This window comes from Schistocerca americana, chromosome 5 (genome assembly GCF_021461395.2).
Source record: "Schistocerca americana isolate TAMUIC-IGC-003095 chromosome 5, iqSchAmer2.1, whole genome shotgun sequence".
In the NCBI taxonomy this organism is placed as follows: Eukaryota; Metazoa; Arthropoda; class Insecta; order Orthoptera; family Acrididae; genus Schistocerca; species Schistocerca americana.
Window position 1 is genome coordinate 561974890 of NC_060123.1, and position 24179 is coordinate 561999068.

Here is a 24179-nt window from a genome sequence, read left to right on the forward strand (position 1 = left end):
GCCAATACTGCCAGATAAATAAAAGATTCTAACTACTGAAGGCACTAACTACTGATAGGCATAGTTAGCAAATGAAATATTTTGGTAGAGAACAAACAATGTATTTACCTTAATAGTGTTCAAAAGTCATATATATATATATATATATATATATATATATATATATATATATATATATATATCAGTTCATGATATCCAGTATTACAAATTTACTCTTTCTGATGGACACACGTCCAGATCGTCCGCTCTCAAAACTCTGCCCTCTCTCTCCCCACATCCACCACTGCTGGCGTCTCACCTCCAACTGCGCACTGTTCCAACTGTTCACATCCAACTGCCCAACACTGCAATAGCGAATATTGCAACAATGCCAACCAGCCACAGACTGCACACAGCACAGTCAGTGATTTTCATACGAACGCTACATGGCGTTACCAGCATATAAACCTAAACAGCCTACTTACAGAGAGTTTTTGTAATATTGTTTAACTACTAGAAATAACAGTTGTGTTATGTCCTTTACATCTCAGAATTACATTTAACATCACTCTTATTAGTTAGCAGGAGCTCTCTGTGCAGACAACGAGTGACGATAGGGCCTTCTAAATATAAGTTTTGTTACTTAATCGTGAAATTGTTGTGGTCCAGCTGCCATTTCCGGTCTCTCTTAATGTACCATAAGCAAAAACTAGTTACAGGCCGTGATAAGCGTCTTAGATGTGGAGGCCGTTGTCAACAAATGAAGTGGCCCCTGAAGTATAAGTTTTGTTACCTAACTGTGAAATTATTGTGGTTCAGCTGCAATTTTTGCGCTCGCTTAATGCACCATGAGCAAAAAATAGTTCCAGGTTACGATAAGCGTCTTAGCTATGGAGGCTGTTGTGAACAAATATGGCGAAGGGTAACGACTACTACAAATGATTCATTTGTTTTCAAAGTTCTGTATTTTCTAAATGTACAAATGTACATTTTATAAATGTACAAATACGACTGATGCATGATTAGAACTGTAAACTGACCGAGTTTGTATTGTGCCCACCAGTTGACACTATGCGTGCAGAGCTTTCACAAAATGGCGACAAAGCAAGAGAAGGTTTATTTTGTATGATGTAATATGCGTTATGTTTACCTGTTACATCAGAGTAGCGTGCCTTCAGAAGGAATTATGGAAAATAACCGCCATCTAAAGAGAGTATTGCGCGTTGTTATCGACTTGATTGCATCTGTAAACAGAAACGTGCCGGTTGACATAGTGTGCCAGATGCAACTGTACGGAGGGCGAGGGAAAGCTTCGCACGCAGTCCGAAAGAACCAATGGTTCGTGCAAGCCACGAAATTGAAATGCCGGCAGCAAACTGTGCGAAAGATTTTTTGACAGCGGTTAGAGTATAAACACTACCGTTTGCGTCTTGTGTAACATTTATTAAAACCGGAAGATCATGACTGGGGCCTTCAGTTTTTCACCACTGTGCAGGAAACACTTGAGGAATTCGCCTCGAAGTTCATACTGAGAGACGAATCAACCTTCCATTTATCTGTAAAGGCGAATCGACACAATGTAAGAATATGGACATCTGAACATCCTCATGAAATTGTGGCGCACGAGTAAGATTCGCCGAAGGTTAATGTTTTCTGTGCAGTGTCATAAACGAAGCTCTGTGCCGTTCTTCTTCTGTGAGAAGACTGTGAGGGGTACTTCTTACCTTGATTGTGTTGCAGTTGTGTTTGTTTCCACAGCTGACAGACGGTGCTGAGAATTTCATCCTCGATCTTGGAGCGACGATGTTCATCGCTGCCTGAACTGCGAACTTCCGCATCGCTGGGTTGGTCATAGTGGTGAAGGAGATGTGTGTTCCCACGGCCCCCAAGGTTGCCTTTCCTGACGCCTTGTGATCATTTCCTCCGTGGGACGTTAAAGAGCTGTTTACGTACCCCCACTGCTAAGGACACTGGAACAGCTCAGATAGCATAACAATGCCGCTGTGTTGTCTACCGCTTGGACATGTCTCGTTTGACCGGACGGGCTCCTGCAGAATATTTCTAGAGGCCAAAATGCAAGCTTGGAGAATTTACTGCTCTATTCATGCAACTATAATATTTGTACATGTAATATTCTAAGAACTATAGATCTTGGAAATTGGATTAATCAGTTACAGTAGCACTACGTTAGAAAGCAGTCGGGTCGTTGTCGTGTAAGACGCCCACCTTCAACCGGAGGCAAACAAAAAACCTTCAGACATGTAGTTGACATATCCGTAGCAACTGTCGCAATGAGAGTTATTTAGCCATTTTGAAACTTTTTATATTTCATTGTAACATGTGCTGTGATGTAATAAGTTGCATTATAAATGTTTTGTTCACGTTACATATGGATGATGCATTAATTTTGTTTCCAATGTTATTACATGTTACGCTTTAGTAAATTACATTTGAATTATTGTTAGATTATGCTGCGATATCGTTCACGATGGGACACGTTTGGCTGATTATGCTAATCCAGGTGAGGTAATGAAATTTATATACCATAAAAGGAAAAAAGTTTTAAAATATATAAGCAAGCCTCGTTGTAACGTAATAGTAATTTACCGATGTGTAAAGATAGGCGTGTGACCCAGTACCGGCTGGAGTTGCCCGGGCAGCTTTTATCTGTTTGTGAGCCGCAATGAAATTTCCTTCCATCTGTTGTACTTAACACTTCATCTTTTAGTATTTTGCCAATACGTCAAAAATAGTGACCCTTACCTTTCTTTCGAATCCCTGTCAAACCATTTTATATTTGATCCTTTTTACCGTACCAGTGATAAATGATTTTACCAGAATATAGAGTTCTATTACGATTTCATAGAACAATATTTTGAGAAGTGCACACCTTAATGCATTCATTCAGGTTATAAAAAAAAAGGAATTATTCATATAAATATTTTATTTCACAACCATGATGAACAATAAATACAAAATAAAAAGTGCATTTTTAATAACGACTTTTCTAGTGATTATGTAAGCGAAAAAATGAAAATATGCGGAATGGTTTACGCACAGACAGAGGACAAATTGGCGTGTTATTTCATGATAAAAAAGGAATAGTTAACTTGCTGAATCTTTGGGTACTGATAATATACGATCCGCAACAGAAATGAATATATCTTGGAACCAATAAAATTAGCCACCAAGTGACGTATAATTCTTGAATCTGTATTAGTGCAGACCACATCTATGTTGAAGGACTGAAACTGAACTGTGTAACAGTTCGTGTGAAGCAGCAGATGTTGATTTTGCGCTGGAAGTAAGAGACAAAGTGAGATGTGCAGCGGGCGGCGGAGAAGTGTGCATGGGACAGTTTTGTAGAGGTTCTTGTTGCATAAAATGCTGAGCAATGGAAAGGACGACAAGAGAGAAAGGAGAGAATGTGCCAGCGTAAAGCCAGGTGTGCCACTAGTAACAGGTACATGCAAACATGGGTCAGATGTGTGCAGCGGGAATGGCAGTGCGATGCAGAGTTCTAGCGAGCAGAACTCGCTGCTAAGCAGCGGCATCGAGGAACTTCCCGAAGCTGTCGTGGTACCGGTGCTCCGGGTCGTACTTCTTGCTGAGCAGGTCCCACTGGACGGGCTGGTGCTCCCGAACATGCAGCGACAGTTTGCGCACGATCTTCTTCTGCGCGTCCGTGCACTTGTCGCAGTTCGTCCTCAGCGCCTCGGGCATGTGCTCTGCAAAAATAGTGCACTCGTGAATGTAGCACGAGAAAATGGAGATCAACAGTAGATGTTGGAACTTGGTACAATCAAAGCTATTACTTTACACAAATGGAAACATTGTCTGTTTGATTTCGAATCGAAAAATAATTCCAGAAGAATGGGCTATAGGTGTAATCTAGCCCATACATAAGACAGGTGATAAGGCATGTTGCTATAACTTCAAAGTGGTCGCACTGCTGAATGTAGCGTGTAAGGTTTTCTCCGTAATCCTATACAATAGATTATTTCCATACGTGGAAGATATATTGGGTGATTATCGGTGTGGCTTTAGGCCTAATAGAGCAACTGTGGACAAAATATTTGTACTGAGACAAATATAGGGAAAGGCCTACGAATACACACTGATAAGCCAAAACATTATGACTACTGCCCAGCGTGGAGTTGGATGCCGCCTGGTGGAGTTGCCGGCACGTAACATGATAACAAAGAATTGGAAGGAAAATGAGCATTGGCCGTATTTTGTTGTTTTATTGTCAGCAAAATCGATTTTCGGTCACTTAGTGACCATCCTCAGTGCCAGAAGTTAAAAATGTTCACATAACGATCAGAGAGTATAAAACCGAAAATCACAACTACACCTGCGTATGAACATAACAGTTGGTAGGAACATACCTGTAATATACAATTAAAATTGGTAGGCATTTGTATCAAGTTACGAGGTGCATTCAAGTTCTAAGGCCTCCGATTTTTTTTTAAATTAACTACTCACCCGAAATCGATGAAACTGGCGTTACTTCTCGACGTAATCGCCGTGTAGACGTACACATTTTTCACAACGCTGACGCCATGATTCCATGGCAGCGGCGAAGGCTTCTTTAGGAGTCTGTCTTGACCACTGGAAGATCGCTGAGGCAATAGCAGCACGGTTGGTGAATGTGCGGCCACGGAGAGTGTCTTTCATTGTTGGAAAAAGCCAAAAGTCACTAGGAGCCAGGTCAGGTGAGTAGGTAGTATGAGGAATCACTTCAAAGTTGTTATCACGAAGAAACTGTTGCGTAACGTTAGCTCGATGTGCGGGTGCGTTGCCTTGGTGAAACAGCACACGTGCAGCCCTTCCCGGACGTTTTTGTTGCAGTGCAGGAAGGAATTTGTTTTTCAAAACATTTTCGTAGGATGCACCTGTTACCGTAGTGCCCTTTGGAACGCAATGGGTAAGGATTACACCCTCGCTATCCCAGAACGTGGACACCATCATTTTTTCAGCACTGGCGGTTACCCGAAATTTTTTTGGTGGTGGTGAATCTCTGTGCTTCCATTGAGCTGACTGGCGCTTTGTTTCTGGATTGAAAAAAGGCATCCACGTCTCATCCATTGTCACAACCGACGAAAGGAAAGTCCCATTCGTGCTGTCGTTGCGCGTCAACATTGCTCGGCAACATGCCGCACGGGCAGACATGTGGTCGTCCGTCAGCATTCGTGGCACCCACCTGGATGACACTTTTCGCATTTTCAGGTCGTCATGCAGAATTGTGTGCACAGAACCCACAGAAATGCCAACTCTGGAGGCGATCTGTTCAACAGTCATTCGGCGATCTCCCAAAACAATTCTCTCCACTTTCTCGATCATGTCGTCAGACCGGCTTGTGCGAGCCCGAGGTTGTTTCGGTTTGTTGCCACATGATGTTCTGCCTTCATTAAACTGTCGCACCCACGAACGCACTTTCGACACATCCATAACTCCATCACCACATGTCTCCTTCAACTGTCGATGAATTTCAATTGGTTTCACACCACGCAAATTCAGAAAACGAATGATTGCACGCTGTTCAAGTAAGGAAAACGTCACCATTTTAAGTATTTAAAACAGTTCTCATTCTCGCCGCTGGCGGTAAAATTCCATCTGCCGTACGGTGCTGCCATCTCTGGGACATATTGACATTGAACGCGGCCTCATTTTAAAACCATGCGCGTGTTTCTATCTCTTTCCAGTCCGGAGAAAAGAAATCGGAGGCCTTAGAACTTGAATGCACTTCGTATAACCACAAGCTTAGAGCGATCACATAAACTGAGGCCGCTGTTTACATGCACCTGTACAGCAGACCTCGTTGTGTCAGGGCTTGGAACGCCCTCTATGTGACATGTGTCACATGAAGACTTAATATTTCTGGCTTTGCAAGATATTAACACAAAATACCTCTTGTGCATTTGTGACTCATGAAGTAATTCAAATTTAAAATGTACGTAGAAACATAGCAGACGAAGGGGGAGGAAACATCTAAAATACACTGGCGTATTGTTTTTTAAAAAACAAACTTACAAAACATAAGACAGATCGATAATAACTTGTCAGAGTGCAGGACAAGTAAAAGAGAAAAAGAAAAAGAATAATATATGAATAACATGAAATGAGGTGTAACACAGGTTTTTAAAAAAAAAAAAAAAAACGTAGTACCCATCATCTGGCGTGGGAAGTTAGAAGTACAACGTTCGTGATTTACGTAAACTGTTACGTTAAGACTAAGGAGTCAAATATATAAAAATAGCAATAGTTCGAAAACGCCATTACGTAATAAATAAAATGCCGTGAAACACAATATTCATTATAAAAAGTTTTGAAGGTGTAGACAAACAATTTTGTTATCATATTTAACCGACATGATGATGTACATCTCGCTTGTCCCTTTGGACAAGCTAACATTATTATAATAATGGTTATACGCTTCCGCATAAGCACTGGGTCAGAACCCATACATACATGACATCAAACATACACGGTTGCTTAATGTAAAACATAGCACCCACAATTTGGCGTGGGAAGTTAGAAGTATATCGTTCTTGATTTACGTAAAATATTACTTTAAAACTGATGAGTCAAATATATAAGAAATAGTAATAGTACGAAAAATACCACTAAGTAACAATTCAAATGTCATGAAACAATATTCATTACAACAACAAAAAAGTTTTGAGGGTGTAGGCTAACTATTTTGTTATCATATTTAACGACGCGATGATGTACATATCATTCGTCCCATTTGGACAAACTAACATTTTTTATAACACTGGTTGTACGCTTCCACATTAGCACTGGGTCAGAACCCATACATACATTCATACATTCACAGGTTGATAAAACAGTAATAAAATTGCTAAGCAACCGGTTTTGAATACTATTAAAAATAATTTGATTTTATATAACTTATAGTAGCAGTGGGACCCACATGAAATAAAAGCAGACTTAAAAATAACTATAATTCTAATTGCGTTATTGAAATAAATTTAAAATACAAGGTGTGAACAAGTAGTATACATCATACATCGAGAAACCATCATTATGAAGGACAGGTAACGGTGCCAATTATTCCAGAAATATAAATCGTACTGTAGAGAAATTAAAAACAGGTTATGCACGATATCCAGCACTTATTCAAACAGAAAAGGAATTGTTAACATACATGAAAAATAATTACGTAAAAGTGTAAACAGGTTCAAATCACTTTGTGTCAACGCCTAAGAGATGTCGACTGTAGTAAAATTATGTATGCCTGCGAGAGTGGAAGCTGTCGTCAAGGTAAGCGGTTTGTAAGCGGAAACAGACCCGGACGCGAGACCACCCTACCGAGGATATGGCCCCCAAACGGGCAAATCCATAGAGATAATCAACTTTGTCAAAGGACAGATTATTATTACGCAAAGCCTGTGAACGAGTATTTCGGAAACGGCGAAGCTGGCCGAACGTTCTCGTGCTAATGTCGTGAGCATCTACGGAAAGAAGTAGAAGGACAATAAAACTACCACTAGGCGCCAAATGTTGGACGGCCACGACTCTTCACGGAGCGACGGGTTCGGACACTTGTCTTCTCTGTAAAGTAGGACACATGGTGATCTGTGGTATTTCTGCCGAAAGAGCACAATCCTGGTGCACGCACAAGTGTTTTGGAGCACACCGTTCATCGTACATTCTTGAACATGGAGCTTTGCAGCAGACCATCCTTACGTGTTCACATGTTGACCCAACGACATCGCCAGTTACGACTGCAGTGGGCAGGGGCCATCGGAATTCGACCGTAGATCAATGGAAGAGTGTAGGTTCTTCGTCTGACGTTTTTGCTACACTAAGTCCCTTGTCGACTCCACAAACGGCGTCGTCGAGGTGAACGGCGGTTTAAATGTGCAGCGCGCAACGGACGCGGGCTGGTGGGAACAGTATTATGCTATGGGAGACATTCTCCTGAGCTTGCATAGTACCTGTGGTAGTAATCGAAGACACGCTGACAGCTGCGAACTACATGCTTCCCTTCATGCCTGATGTCTTCTCCGACGGCGATGCCATCTTTCAGCAATATACACTATGCGATCAAAAGTATCCGGACACCTAGCTGCAAATGACTTACAAGTTCGTGGCGCCCTCATCGGTAATGCTGGAATTCAATATGGTGTCGGCCCACCCTTAGCCTTGACGACAGCTTCCACTCTCGCAGGCATACCTTCAATTAGTTGCTGGAAGGTTTCTTGGGGGAATGCAGCCCATTCTTCAAGGAGTGCTGCACTTAGGAGAGGTATGGATATCGATCGGCGCTCCAAAACATCCCAAAGCTGTTCTATAGGATTCACGTCAGGACTTTGTGCAGACCACTCCATTACAGGGATGTTATTTTCGTGTAACCACTCCGCCACAAGCCGTGCATTATTAACAGCTGCTCGATCGTGTTGGAAGATGCAATCGCCATCCCCGAATTGCTCTTCAACTGTGGAAAGCAAGAAAGTGATTAAAGCATCAATGTAGGCCTGTGCTGTGACAGTGCCACGCAAAACAACAGGGGTGCAAACCCCCTCCACGAAAAACATGACCACACCATAACACAACCACATCCAAATTTTACTGTTGGCACTACATACGCTGGCAGATATCGTTCACTGGGCATTCGCCATACCCACACCCTGCCATCGGATCGCCACGTTGTGTACCATGAGTCGTCACTCCACACAACGTTTTTCCACTGTTCAGTCGTCCAATGTTTACGCTCCTTACACCAAGCGAGGCGTCGTTTGGCATTTACCGGCGTCGTTTGTGGCTTATGGGCGGCCGCTCGACCATGAAATCCAAGTTTTCTCACCTCCCGCCTAACTGTCATAGTACTTGCAGTGGATCCTGATGCAGTATGGAATTCCTGGATAGGAGTCTACCTATTACACATTACGACCTTCTTCAACTGCCGGCGGTCTCTGTCGGTCAACAGGCGAGGTTGGTCTGTACGCTTTTATGCTGTACGTGTCCTTTCACGTTTCCACTTCATTATCACATCGGAAACAGTGGGCCTAGGGATGTTTAGGAGTGTGGATATCTCGCGTACAGACGTATGACACAAATGAAACCCCATCACCTTACCATGTTCGAATTCCGTGAGTTCCGCGGAGCGCCCCATTCTGTTCTCTCACGATGTCTAACGACTACTGAGGTCGCTGATATGGAGTACCTGGCAGTAGGTGGCAGCACAGTGCGCCTAATATGAAAAACGTATGTTTTTGGGGGTGTGAGGATACTTTTGATCTCATAGTGTAATTGTCCATGTCTCGGAGCCAGAAACGTGCTACAGTGGTTAGAGAGGCGTTATAATGAACTCACGTTGATGTCTCGGCAGCCAAATTCGCAAGATGTAAATCCTATAGAACCCATCTGAGTCGCTCTCGGGCGTCATCACCGCGTGCGCAAATCAGCGGGCCGTTATTTACACGAATTACATGACCTGTGCTTAGGTATCTGATGCCTCATACGACCACAAACCTACCGAAAAACTGTCGGGTACCAGATACGCAGTATCAGTGATGTATTTCGTTCCAAACACGAACGAACAAGCTATGAAGCAGGTGGTCATAATGTTTTGGATAGTCTGTGTAATATAGAACTCAATATTATCTATGTAACTTCAGGCAGGCCTTTGGTAATCAAAATAGGGAAGAGGTGTTAGAAGATCAAAGACTGTTTGTCATACCATCCAAATATATTTCGCTTATTAAGGCAAACAAGACAGGTTCTAGGGCAATGGTGAGAGTGGATAGGGTATTAACCGACTGTTTCACAAGGTGATTCTCTTTCCACAATGCTTTTCAGTTTGACCTTAGAAGCAGTTATGCAAAAACTGCAAATTTCTGGAAGTATAGGTATAAGAACCACACAGTCGACTACATATGCTGATGATGTTGCAGGCATTAGTAGATGAAGTATCTCATTGGAAGGAGTAGTGGTGGAACTGAAAGAAGCCCCACAGCATAGGGGACTGGAAATTACCGATTGCAAAACTAAATGTATGGAATTCCGTAGAACAGGGAACAATAACGTGAATAAAATGTCAGCAGCAGGTTTTAATTTTCAGCGTATAGAAGATTTTGAATACCTAGGGGCTAATAGTGATATACTAAATTCCATTTCCACTGAAATAAAAGTCCGAATTTTAAGTGGTAATAGCCGCTACAATACATTTAAAAAGCTAATGACGGCTAGGATGGTAAACTGATAGCTCAAAAGACTACATATAAGGTTATGTTGATGCCAGTAGTTACATATGGATCATCTCATACAGGAGCTGATATTGTAAGGCTAATTAAAAGTAAGAGAATAGCCTGGCTGGGACTGTCCTAAGGATGGAGCACAAAAGAACTACAAAGAAGGTCTTCCAGTGGAAAGCAACACGAAGAAGATTGGAAGGAAGACAACGTAAGCGATGGCTGGTCGACGTGGAAGGAAACATCAGAGCCCTAGGAATCAAAAGATGGAGAAGCAAAGTAAACTAGAGGGGAATGGAAGGATATTGATAAGAAGGCAAAGACACACGCAAAGTTGTGATGCTACAAGAAGCATGTAATCTAACCTAATTTCAAAAAATCGATTTTTGTTTTTTGAATAGAGTTTGTTTTAAATTATCTGTTGAAGGTTTCACTCGTTTCAAGGTATTTCTCGATCAAAACAAAAACATAACATAAGGGCCGGTTTCCGCGTACTTAAGACGTAGGTTTACGTACAAATTTAAGACATTTCTTTAATTATTAATTGAAGAATTTAGGTTGTTTTCATTACAATATATTTAGTAGTGCCTTATCTATTCGAGGAATTAAAGTTTTTAAGTTATATCTTTTACATCCTTTCAAAACGCGTAAAGTACGTATCGCGCATACACGATCTTAGGCCTAATTTTTCGGGTGTACAAGTTTTGATTTTTAACTCTAGTTTAACTGCATTACGTAAATATATTAACAGTATACACGTATATTAGTGTTCCACATAACTTTACTGACTTTCGTGATCTGTAGTTAACAGAATATTACTGTTACTGCCTAGATAAATTTTGTAAAAAATATTGTAAACAACCATGAGCGAGAAGTGTTTGAGCTGCCATAGGAAAGTCAGTTGTGGGGTTCTGTGCAGTTGTGGCAGATGGTTACATTAGGGTGAAAGTCGTGGCATGGGAATCAGGGAAGTAAATGGGTCTCTTCCATGGTATTGCAGATTATGTTCAAGGGATAGGAAAATAGCAGAACAGGAAGGGAAGATTAGAGCCCTTTTGGCTGAACTGGATAGTGCTAGGCAGGAACTGATGAGGTTAAGGAGGAAAGAGGGTGAAGACAGGTGGGAAGTGGTAGCAAGGAACAGTTGCCACAGAAAGAGAACAGTATCTGACAGTTTCAAAAAAAATGGTTCAAATGGCTCTGAGCACTATGGGACTTAACATCTACGGTCATCAGTCCCCTAGAACTTAGAACTACTTAAACCTAACTAACCTAAGGACAGCACACAACACCCAGCCATCACTAGGCAGAGAAAATCCCTGACCCCGCCGGGAATCGAACCCGGGAACCCGGGCGTGGGAAGCGAGAACGCTACCGCACGACCACGAGATGCGGGCGGCAGTTTCATCTTTAGCACGAACAACAGATTTGCCTTGCTACCTCAGTCAGTTAAGGAAGAGGCTCAAGCAGATGTAAGTGTAGTCAACACTCAACAGACTTTCACTAAGAAACCAACTGTTGGAAAAAAAAGTAGAAAGTAGAAGGAAAGTTCTATTGTTAGGTAGAAGCCATGGAAGAGGTGTGGGCCAGATCTTGCAGGAAAAATTAGGTCACAGGTACCAGGTCACAAGTATTTTCAAGCCAAGTGCATCTCTTAACAAAGTGATAGAGGATGTAGGATCATTGTGCAAGGTTTTCACGAAGCACGATCATGTTGTGGTGGTGGGTGGAGCAGGAAACAGTATTGACAGGTATCAGGGCTACAATATTGAGTGTGACCTGGTAAAAATAGCATCTGCAACGAACCATACAAACGTTGGCTTGGTTCCTGCTTTCGTGCGGTATGACCAGCCCCAACTGAACAACTCTGTCAGGAGGGTCAATATGGAGCTAGATCAGCTGCTTTGGGTGGCTACTTTGTCAGGCACAGGTTCGGTTCCTGTTGATGGTATTAGTAGGTGGGACTTCACAAGACATGGCCTGCATCTCACTAGGAAAGGGAAGGGTAAACTGGCTGGGATGATAGCAAAATCTTTAAAGGGGGGGGGGGGGGCACTGAAACTCATGGGAGTACTTTTTTAGGCGAAGATCAGTGTCCAATCATCCTACATTGATTGAAATTAAACTTAATGAGAAGTTCAGACAGACAAGTACTGGAGATGTGAAAATATCACAACATTCTTATAACACTACAGTGAAAAATAATGTTAGTATGTCACAAGATTCACATAAAAGAACAGTGAAAAATAATGTTAATATATTACATCCGAAGGGGATGAAAAAACAAAATAGAGGAGCTTCTTGATTGTTTAGAAGATTTAGAAATGAAGGGTGGAATAGATGTACTATACCTGTCTGAACATCATACAGTCACAGGCATGGAAATGGTAAATGTAGGTGGATATAAGCTTTTAGCACATGTAAGTAGAGACACTATGGAGAGAGGAGGAGTTGCCATATACAGGATGTTACAAAAAGGTACGGCCAAACTTTCAGAAAACATTCCTCACACACAAAGAAAGAAAATATGTTATGTGGACATGTGTCCGGAAACGCTTACTTTCCATGTTAGAGCTCATTTTATTACTTCTCTTCAAATCACATTAATCATGGAATGGAAACCCACAGCAACAGAACGTAGCAGCGTGACTTCAAACACTATGTTACAGGAAATATTCAAAATGTCCTCCGTTAGCGAGGATATATGCATCCACCTTCCGTCGCATGGAATCCTTGATGCGCTGATGCAGCCCTGGAGAACGGCATATTGTATCACAGCCGTCCACAATACGAGCACGAAGAGTCTCTACATTTGGTACCGGGGTTGCGTAGACAAGAGTTTTCAAATGCCCCCATAAATGAAAGTCAAGAGGGTTGAGGTGAGGAGAGCGTGGAGGCCATGGAATTGGTCCGCCTCTACAAATCCATCGGTCACCGAATCTGTTGTTGAGAAGCTTACGAACACTTCGACTGAAATGCGCAGGAGCTCCATCGTGCATCAACCACATGTTGTGTCGTACTTGTAAAGGCACATGTTCTAGCAGCACAGGTAGAGTATCCCGCATGAAATCATGATAACGTGCTCCATTGAGCGTAGGTGGAAGAACATGGGGCACAATCAAGACATCACCAACAATGCCTGCCCAAACGTTCACAGAAAATCTGTGTTGATGACGTGATTGCACAATTGCGTGCGGATTCTCGTCAGCCCACACATGTTGATTGTGAAAATTTACAATTTGATCACTTTGGAATGAAGCTTCATCCGTAAAGATAACATTTGCACTGAAATGAGGATTGACACATTGTTGGATGAACCATTCGCAGAAGTGCACCCGTGGAGGCCAATCAGCTGCTGACAGTGCCTGCACACGCTGTACATGGTACGGAAACAACTGGTTCTCCCGTAGCACTCTCCATACAGTGACGTGGTCAACGTTACCTTGTACAGTAGCAACTTCTCTGACGCTGACATTAGGGTTGTCGTCAACTGCACGAAGAACTGCCTCGTCCTTTGCAGGTGTCCTCGTCGTTCTAGGTCTTCCCCAGTCGCGAGTCATAGGCTGGAATGTTCTGTGTTCCCTAAGACGCCGATCAATTGCTTCGAACGTCTTCCTGTCGGGACACCTTCGTTCTGGAAATCTGTCTCGATACAAACGTACCGCGCCACGGCTATTGCCCCGTGCTAATCCATACATCGAATGGGCATCTGCCAACTCCGCATTTGTAAACATTGCACTGACTGCAAAAACACTTCGTGATGAACACTAACCTGTTGGTGCTAAATACTGATGTGCTTGATGCTAGTACTGTAGAGCAATGAGTCGCATGTCAACACAAGCACCGAAGTAAACATTACCTTCCTTCAATTGGGCCAACTGGCGGTGAATCGAGGAAGTACAGTACATACTGACGAAACTAAAATGACCTCTAGCATGGAAATTAAGCGTTTCCGGACACATGTCCACATAACATCTTTTCTTTTTTTGTGTGTGAGGAATGTTTCCTGAAAGTTTGGCCGTACCTTTTTGTAACACCCTGTATATTAGAACCGGTCATAATGTGAAAAATTTGGAAACTGAAAAATGTTGCATAGAGCAACACCTAGAAGCATGAGCATGTGAGCTTAAACTAAATATTGGTATTTTTATAATTGTAGCCATGTATAGGTCCCAATTGGGAAATTTTCAACTATTTTTGAAAAACTTGGATTCTTTGTTGTGCTACCTGTCAGACAAAGGAAAGCAAATTATTGTTTGTGGGGATTTCAATGAAGATTTTCTGAAAGACTCCGATAGAAGGCTTGACCTTGAAGTATAACTTGGTTCTTTCAGTCTGACATCAGTTATCGATTTTCCTACTTGGGTGGTACAGGAAAGCAGCACGCTGATAGATGTTTTCATAGACCAAGATAAATTTAATCAAATAAAAATGTTTTCCTGTTAAGAATGGTCTGTCTGATCATGATGCACAACTAGTTACAATATATGATATAGCTCCATACAGTAATGCAAAACAGTCCTCCAAAATAGTGCGTTCCATTAACGATTTCACAGTTCAAAATTTTGTGGAAAGCTTGCAATAGTTAGACTGGGATGAGGTGTACAGGGAACATGATACTAATTTAAAATTTAACCTATTTCATGATACCTTTGTTAGTATATTTGAAAACAGTAACAGTGAAATATAATTGTAAGAAAAAATGTAAAAAGCCATAGCTTGATAAAGGGATAAAAATATCTTGTAAACAAGAGAAGGGAAATGTATCTTATAGTTAGGAGGAGTAATGATCCCAAAACAGTGAAACATTATAAAAACTACTGTACTGTATTAAGAGAAGTTATTAAAAAGTCCAGAAGTATGTGCATTATGTTTGAGATTGGCACATCTGATAATAAAATTAAAACAATTTGAAATAGTGTTAAAAGAGAAACATGGCAACCGAGAGCACAGGAAGACTGTATTTCTATCAAACACAATGAAAAGTAGGAAACATTTTTAATAACCATTTTTTAAGTGTTGTAGACAAAATAGGATCCAGCTATTCATTAGAAAATGCAAGGCAGTATATGGAAGAGGCAGTATCTATGCCATTTCATAAAACTAAAATTCAACCCACCTCTCCTATTGAAATTAGGAAAATAATAAATTCACTCAAAAGTAAAAGCTCACATGGAATTGATGGCAATTTCAACAGAGTACTAAAAGCTTGTTCCCAACAAATAAGTAGAATTCTTAGCCACATATGTGACAGCTCACTGAAACAGGGCATTTTTCCAGATAGACTGAATTACACTACTGTTAAACCATTACATAAAAATGGGATAGATCTGATGCTAACAACTACTGCTCAAGCTCACTTCTGACAGCTTTATCCAAAAAGTAATGTATTCAAGCGTAGCATCACATATCTGTAAAAATGAAGTACTAACAAAATATCAATTTGGTTTTCAGAAAGGTTTTTCAACAGTTTTTAGTGATCAAATATTAAATGCATTGAATAACTGAACATCACTCATTGGGATATTTTGTGATCTCTCAAAGGCTTCTGATTGTGTGAATCATGGCATTCTTCTAGATAAGCTTAAGTACTGTGGTATGAGTGGGACTGTGCACAAATGGTTTAATTCATACTTAACTGGAAGAATGCAGATGGTTGAAATTAACAGTACAGATAGTCTGCAAAAAACCAGCAGAGTACTCTAACTGGGGAGGTATCAAGAATGGTGACCCATAGGGTCCCTTATTGTTCTTAATATATATTAACGACTTGCCACTCTATATTCATGAAGATGCAAAGCTAGTTCTTTTTGCTGATTATATAAGTATAGTAATCACGCCCAAGAAGCAATAATCAGCTGAGGAAATTGCAAATGTCTTTCAGAAAATTATTAAGTGGTTCTCTGCAAATGGACTCTCACTAAATTTCAGAAAACACAGTTTATACAATTATGTACAGTAAATGGCGTAACATCATTGATAAATGTAGACTATGGATAGAAGTCTATTGCTAAGGCAGAATACTCAAAATTTCTGGGTGTTTGCATTGATGAGAAATTGGATTGGAAGAAACACTTTGATGATCTACTGAAACAGTTAGGTTCAGCTACTTATGCTATTAGGGTTATTGCAAATTTTGGTGATAATCATATCAGTAAAGTAGCCTACTTTGCCTATTTTCATTCACTGCTTTCATATGGCATCATATTTTGGGGGCGCAGCGCGGGATTAGCCGAGCAGTCTAGGGCACTGCAGTCATGTACCGTACGGCTGGTCCCGGCGGAGGTTCGAGTCCTCCCTCGGGCATAGGTGTGTGTGTTTGTCCTTAGGATAATTTAGGTTAAGTAGTGTGTAAGCTTAGGGACTGATGACCTTAGCAGTTAAGTCCCATAAGATTTAAGATTTCATACATATTTTGGGGCAATTCGTCATTAAGAGAGAAAGTATTCATTGCACAAAAGCGCGTAATCAGAATAATAGCTGGAGCCAGCCCAGGATCACCTTGTAGACATTTATTTAAGAAACTCGGGGTATTCACAGTACCTTAGCAATACATATATTCACTTACGAAATTTGTCATTAATAACCCATCCCAAAAATAACAGCGAAGTGCATAGCTACAACACTAGAAGAAGGGATGATCTTCACTACTCTGGAATAAATCTCACTTTCACACAGAAAGGGGTGAATTATGCTGCCACAAAAATCTTTGGTCATTTGCGAAATAGTAGTAAAATTCTGACAGGTAACCAACCAACATTTGAAAGCAAATTAAAAGAATTTCTGAATGACAACTCAATAGATGAATTCTTAGACATGAAGTAGTAACTGTATGAAAACATTAATTAATTAATTTTTTGTGTAAAGAAAACTTATGTTAAAGTGACACGTTCCACGTCATTATGAAATGTTGTATTCATCATTTATGGAACAAAGGTTAAAGTATGTATGTATGTATGCCTTGTCTCTGTGTTGATAGCTGACATTTGCGTTGATTGACTTTATCCAATTCTAGCTCAGTAGAACTGAAACTTCAACTGTATGTTTGTCTTTTAATACATTTATTGTTTAATAAAGTGGAATAATAATTTCGTTTTATTGAAATTTCTTTTAAACTAAATACTTTTAGTCTAGTCTCTAATATAAACAACTCTGATTATTTCTTACTATTTAATAATAATATTTTTTATTTTTGTATAATTTAACTCATCGTTTGAGAAGCATCATTTCTAAAATATATTTACTGAAGTTGTGGTAAAATTGGTTGCCCTGTCAATGAGTTCCAGGCGGGACTCCATAAAACAAATAATTATTTGTTTAACTCTGATGTACCTTGTTGTATCTTGCAGTGTATCATACGTCAGCTTTTGTTAAAATATTGTACAAATACAAATGTTGAAATTGTCCTTATTGTTGTTTAATAGATTGTTTAATAAATTAGTTAACATGGGCTCAATGGATTACCACTCAAGGGTCACATACCGAAATCCAAAATGCTCAAACGTTTTCCCATCCCCCATCCTCAAATTCCGACCCTGTTTAGGCGCAGTCGGTGACACTCTTTCCTAAATATTCTTGAAGAACTCGAAATCTATGATAACAAGAGGAAAGAGTCTACAAATACGCTGAACCTCGTTCACATCTGAACTAATTACTATAGATTCAGTTCCCTGTCCGCGTAGCTTTGCCTTCTTTTATCTCATGCTTACTGATCTTATGACCAGATGTTACAGTACTTTAAAGCGACACTCTGTATCGATACCAGCTCTCTTAGTAACAAACTTTATAGGTGTCACTAAATTGTCTGTCTTCCTTTGCTCCTCAAAGACAGTGAACAAATTACTTTTATAACTGAAGGGTTAAAATAAAAAATTTTAACATTTTGTCTATATAGTCTAATAACTACAGCGAGCCTGTGGTTGATCACCGCTTACTATGATGCCAAAGGCTGCATGCTAACTATTGTAATACCATTGTTCGCTCGTTGTAGATAGCGAACATTTGATTTTTAGAAAATGAGTAATAAACAGAATACTTAACCCTGTGTTAATATATTAAAAAAAAGAGAAAGTTTGTGGTTGACAGCTGCTTACGTCTATCTTTAGTTGGTGTTCCCATGATTCATCCTGCTGTCTTCACTTATTACTGTCTTTTACCTGTAAGATTATATTTTCAGTTTTTTTCATTTTTATGTTAACAAAGATTCTTTCATGTTCCCTCCACATTTTATGCATTATTTGATTCATTCTTGTTTTTGACTTTGTCGTTATAATATGTTTCTGTATTTTTTGTCGCTATATGTGAAATGTAATCAGATGTCCGTACACTGCTGTTTTTATACTGTGTAATACAAATTTAAGTGAGAAACGTGTTTACGCTGTTGGTCTTCGCTCCGGTTGTATGTTTATGGTTGTCAGAATCAGAGCACTCGAAAATTTGGCAGTCGATGGTACAGCTGTTTTCTACCTACCGACCAGCAGCGTATCAGAATCGAAATGCCCGTATTTTGTTCCGCTTTCACAGCAGTGACTGATACCGATTTCACGTATAGCTTCACACATGTACTAAAAATGTTGCAGAAAGCATTGTAAATATGTATGCTTGTTACTTTTAGACCTTTTGTAACTTCTGAGTATTCAGTACAAGCGCACAGAATCGATTAACTGGGACTTTATGTATAGCTATTTTTACATTCTCTCTCTCTCTCTCTCTCTCTCTCTCTCTCTCTATATATATATATATATATATATATATATATATATATATAATGTACTATTTTACACATTAATTTTTTTGCAAAAAATTGCAAATATATCTGCTTGTACTTTCTGTAGTATTTGAGCATTCATTATAATCGCAGGCATCATTCTACTTCAGCCGCATCTGTTATGGAATAGCACACAAAAACAGTACAGAAAATGTCAGTCTGAAGCAATGTCTTCTACACTTTAAACACAAAATTGGAACTAGCAAAGACGTGGAATGTACTTTATATTTCCATGTGCGTCGATTAGCAGAACTAAATTATTTTTGAAACAAAGAAATATTTAATCGTTGTATATTAGTATCGCGATGCGTGTGAGCACCATTTCGTGGAACTGCTCTCTTTGTATTATTAGCTGCGCATTCCAATCAGTTCACTTTTATGCTTTACATTGACGAGATACTGCAAGGTTGCCACAAATTTCCCAGAGTGAATTACCCTGACCATTTCTTGATTTTACAGACACAGTTTCAGTATTTTTTCCCTGACAAATTTTGAGATCGGAAGTGTAAGTTAACAGGTAAGTTGACCAAAAAATGTAAGGACCTTTGTACTTCTGAACATGTTTTTAACACTAATTTTAAATGAACAGCTAGTTATTGTCTCTTGTACAGGATTTATGATCCGAGTGGCAGGTAAACATTTTTAGTTAAGGGGGGGGGGGAGAGGGGGAGGAGAACCGTCCGCGAAAAACACACATTATTTAAAAGATGCACCAAATCCACAATTTTGAAGATATGGCAATGATATTTGGAATGAAAGTAACACATTTAGTGTTACGTTCCTTAGCTTACATAAATTTAACTTTTTCTTTCGAATTTAAAAATTTTATTTTCAAAAAATGGCATATGTACCTTTATCTCAGACACTATTCATTAGATTTCTACAAAATTTTCTCCGTTTGTATCTTTGCACGCAGTAAACTTTTCTAATGAAGTTTTTAATATTTTTTACTTATAATACTGTAAGTATAATATGATGTTCATGCAAAATTCCAAGTACTTTGCCCCATATCTCAGCTTACACTCAGCGTTTTAAAATTTATTCTGCAGAAAGTATTTATTAGGTTTATAAAAATTAGTGTGCAAAATTTCATAACCCTAGTCTTCATAGAATTTGAGAAAGAAAGTACATAAATTTTAAAAAAACACAAGTTTCAGATAATGCAATTCAGAGTTCAGTGTAACTTTTTTCCTTACGTCACCTGTTTAGAAGGCCCCAGATTTTTACTCAGGGTTCTCGTATCCTTCTTAGCTTATCGTCGTGTTTCTTGTTTTGTGCCTCCCTTCGTTTACCAGGTCTTCAACTGACTTTTCAGTTGCAGGGAGGGGCGCAAAATGTCTTGAGCGAATTCCCTATATTGAAGCCCTGTCTCTCTAATGCCTTCACCCTCCCTACGTTTCCATCATTAAACACAAGAACCGCATTGTAAGCTACAATTCTGACTTTTGTAGTAGATGAAAATGTGGCGAAACAAGAATTGCTTCTTCACAAACAAAGCAGGGGTTTGTTATTGTTCCTAAGATACGGGAAAGAGTCATAAATTATCTATAAAACTAGAAAGTATATATCACAGTCTTCTAGATGTATCCCGTGTAAGTTTGTTTGAAAATAATCCACGGAATCATTGTTCAGCGAGCTAGTATTACTTCAAAAAGTGGGTGTGGCAGGAAGGTCGCGACATATATTTAATTATTTTTCAGGCTCTTCGGATGCAGTTTCATCATTGAAATTTTGGGAACTTATTGTCCAAGACCTCTACTTATAAATAAAGATTGAACTGAAAATTGACGTTTTCGGCCAATTTCATGGACGTCCGACTCCCGTAAGGAGGTCCTTGTCCCATACAGGATTTACGAACTTTCCAGGCGAGATATGTTGCAAAACATAACATTAAAGTTTCAGAAATAAGAACGACAGCAGTGGAGTACGTTAGTGACATTTTCCCTGCCAAATAGTACTCAGTGTTTTGTCAAACAATAGTAAGTCAAATAGACAATTATAATCATTAATGAAAACCAATAAAAATTCCATTGTGAGACAGGCGATATCTTCGTCACTTCCACTCGTACCCAGTAGTTACTCAAGTGCGTCCAGTGACGATACGTAAACAAACCATTTCACCCGTCGAGCCAAAAACGAGATTTTCCACTTTCTTTCTTGTTTTTAGATTTCCCCAACAATTCCGTAATTGCCCTGGCACGTTTGAAATTCCTCGATATTCCATGATTTCCTGAATTTGTGACAACCCGGTTCTATCTAGTAACTACTATGTATCTTTAGACTAGTTGTTGGGTACGTGTTATTTCTGCTATATTCACATCGTACACCATTGCTTGTGTATGGTGTATTTTTTATATGTTATTTAAACTTATTGCTCTGTTTGTCATGTGTGATGCATTTTAGTTTTAGATACTTTGAAAATGAGGGAACGTTGTAACACTCAAGGTTTGGTAAAGTTAAGAAAGAATTGTGGTCAAGACCTTAATGTTACTATGAGCATATACGAGTATTTCTTAACAGTGAACTGCCTCAATGATGCCTCCGTCATTAGGACCTCCAATGTCGTCTGACCTCACAGTACCTTTTGTTTTTAAAAAGAAAGAAGAAAAGAAAAACGAAAAGACTTCGTCTTATGTGCGTCCATTTCCAATAAATCTAGGTGAACTGTGACACTTGCATCAGTGCAGCAGACTATCACATGGATGTGTGGTAGGGGCTACGTAGTGTTGTTAAATGGGAGGAATCTTTTTGGAATATTTTGTAAAGGGTGTCCCATACAAAAAGAAATTTTTAAATTGAGCGCCTTTTTCAGTTTGTTAGATTGCAGGACCTGAAATTTATGCGACTGTCATCCGTTGACATTGCGTTTACCGATTGTCATTGTCAGCTGGCATTTGTGCTTATTGTTGTCAGTTATAATGGAGCGATACATGATGGATCAACGCACCCAGATTTCGAAAGTGCGTTTCAAGTACGGTGAATACGATGCAGAGAACGTTCGAAGACTTCGTGTAATTTTTGGTAGGGGTTGGTTGGTTGGTTGGTTGGTTTGGGAAAGGAGACCAGACAGCGAGGTCATCGGTCTCATCGGATTAGGGAAGGACGGGGAAGGAAGTCGGCCGTGCCCTTTGAAAGGAACCATCCCGACATTTGCCTGGAGCGATTTAGGGAAATCACGGAAAACCTAAATCAGGATGGCCGGACGCGGGATTGAACCGTCGTCCTCCCGAATGCGAGTCCAGTGTCTAACCACTGCGCCACCTCGCTCGGTTTTGGTAGGGGAAATTTGTCAGCAGTGCAGAGACTGGTAAGGAAATTTGAAAATACTCTCGGGCATGGATGTGTGTGATGTCCTTAGGTTAAAAAAATGGTTCAAATGGCTCCGAGCACTATGGGACTAAACGTCTGAGGTCATCAGTCCCCTAGCACTTAGAACTACTTAAACCTAACTAACCTAAGGACATCACACACATCCATGCCCGAGGCAGGATTCGAACCTGCGACCGTAGTGGTCGCGCAGTTCCAAACTGTAGCGCTTAGAACCGCTCGGCCATCTCTGCCGGCTCCTTAGGTTAGTTAGGTTTAAGTAGTTCTAAGTTCTAGGGGGCTGATGACCTCAGAAGTTAAGTCCCATAGTGCTCAGAGCCAATTGAACCATTTTTTGAGAATACATTATTGAGAGTGAACCCCGGACGTCCTCGTTCTCGTCGATCGGTAAAAACTGTCGCTCTCGTCAGTGGGAGCGTGCAGTAGCTACGACTCCAGTGAAGTCAATTCGCCGCCGCTCTCAATAGTCAGCCATTCCGAGAAACAGTTTTACACCGAATTTTAAAAAAAGAAATCTGTATTTGCATCCCTTTACGATCCACGATTCAACTAACACAGGAGCTGAAGCCGTAATGGCGATCAGAACTGGCCATGCGATTTGACACCATGCGATTTTTTTTTGGGGGGGGGGGGGGGAATGTCAAATCCTGTGTTTATGTGAACAATCCACGAAACATCGCTCCACTCAGGGCAGAAATTAGACGTGTAATGGGTCAAATTCAAACCAAACTTTGCCCTACAGTCGTCGAACATTTTGTCCGCAGGGTGGATGTGTGCAGAGGAACCCGTGGAGGACATTTGCCTGATATTTTGTTTCGTATTTAATCGCAGTCTTTGCTTCTCTTATTAATTTTCAAATAAATTATGTATTTAATTATTAAATTAAAAATTGCATTCTTTATGGGACGCCCTACACGTCACTGGGAGGTGGACAGTACTCACTGCGGAGCGCTCTACCCTCGGGAGTGCACGGGCCGGTGTCCAGCATGCACTTGATGTACGAGGCGAGGATGCGCTGGTTCCTGAGGACGGCGTCGACGTCCATGTGGTCGTAGCGTGCGTCGTACTTGTCAGGCGGAGCCGCTGCTACGAGCGCGGCCAGCAGCAGCACGGACAAGGCGGCGGCGGCGACTTCCATGTCTTCCTGTCTGCGTGCTCTGCTGCCCAAACACCGGCCCTACATATAGACGCCGGCTGGAGCAGGTCAAGGGGGACCGCACCGGGCCGCGTCACGGCTCACGCTGGAAGGGAACGACGCCTCGCCGAGCTGCCTCAGGGCTCACCTGCCCAAGAAAAAAGAATGCGGCCACAGAGTTCACGCTACGAGCTGTGAAAAATCAAAACAGCAGGCCCTGTCCCTTCTCCTTGTCAATGTTTTCCACACGTCACTTTTCTCTCCGATTCTGCGCAGAACCTCCTCATTCCTCACCTTGTCAGTCCACCCAAGTTTCAACATTCGTCTGTAGCACCACATCTCGAACGCTTCGATTCTCTTCTGTTCCCGTTTTCCCACAGCCCATGTTTCACTACCTTACAATGCTGTGCTCTAAACGTACATTCTCCGAAATTTCTTCTGAAAATTAAGGCCTATGTTTGATACTAATAGACTTCACTTGACCAAGAATCCCCTTTTTGCCAGTGCTAGTCTGCTTTTGATGTCCACCTTGCTCCGTCAGTCATTGTTTATTTTGCTGCCTAGGTAGCAGAGTTCCTTAACTTCATCTAATTTGTGACCATCAATCCTGATGTTAAGTTTCTCGCTGTTTTCGTTTCTGATACCTCTCATTACTTTTATCTTTCTTCGATTTACTCTCAGTCCACATTCTGTACTCATTAGACTGTTCGTTCCATTTAGCAGATCATGTAATTCTTCTTCACTTTCACTC

General features: G+C 40.6%; 1 protein-coding gene across 1 annotated transcript; it reads right to left on the bottom strand.

The window, feature by feature from the left end:
- Positions 1-3519: 3519 nt before the first annotated feature.
- Positions 3520-23431, bottom strand: LOC124616533 (ejaculatory bulb-specific protein 3-like). The gene is made up of 2 exons (XM_047144849.1): positions 23236-23431; positions 3520-3707 (listed from the first exon to the last, which is right to left on the bottom strand). The coding sequence occupies exons 1-2, from the start codon at positions 23429-23431 to the stop codon at positions 3520-3522; spliced, it is 384 nt and encodes a 127-aa protein (XP_047000805.1).
- Positions 23432-24179: the final 748 nt, after the last annotated feature.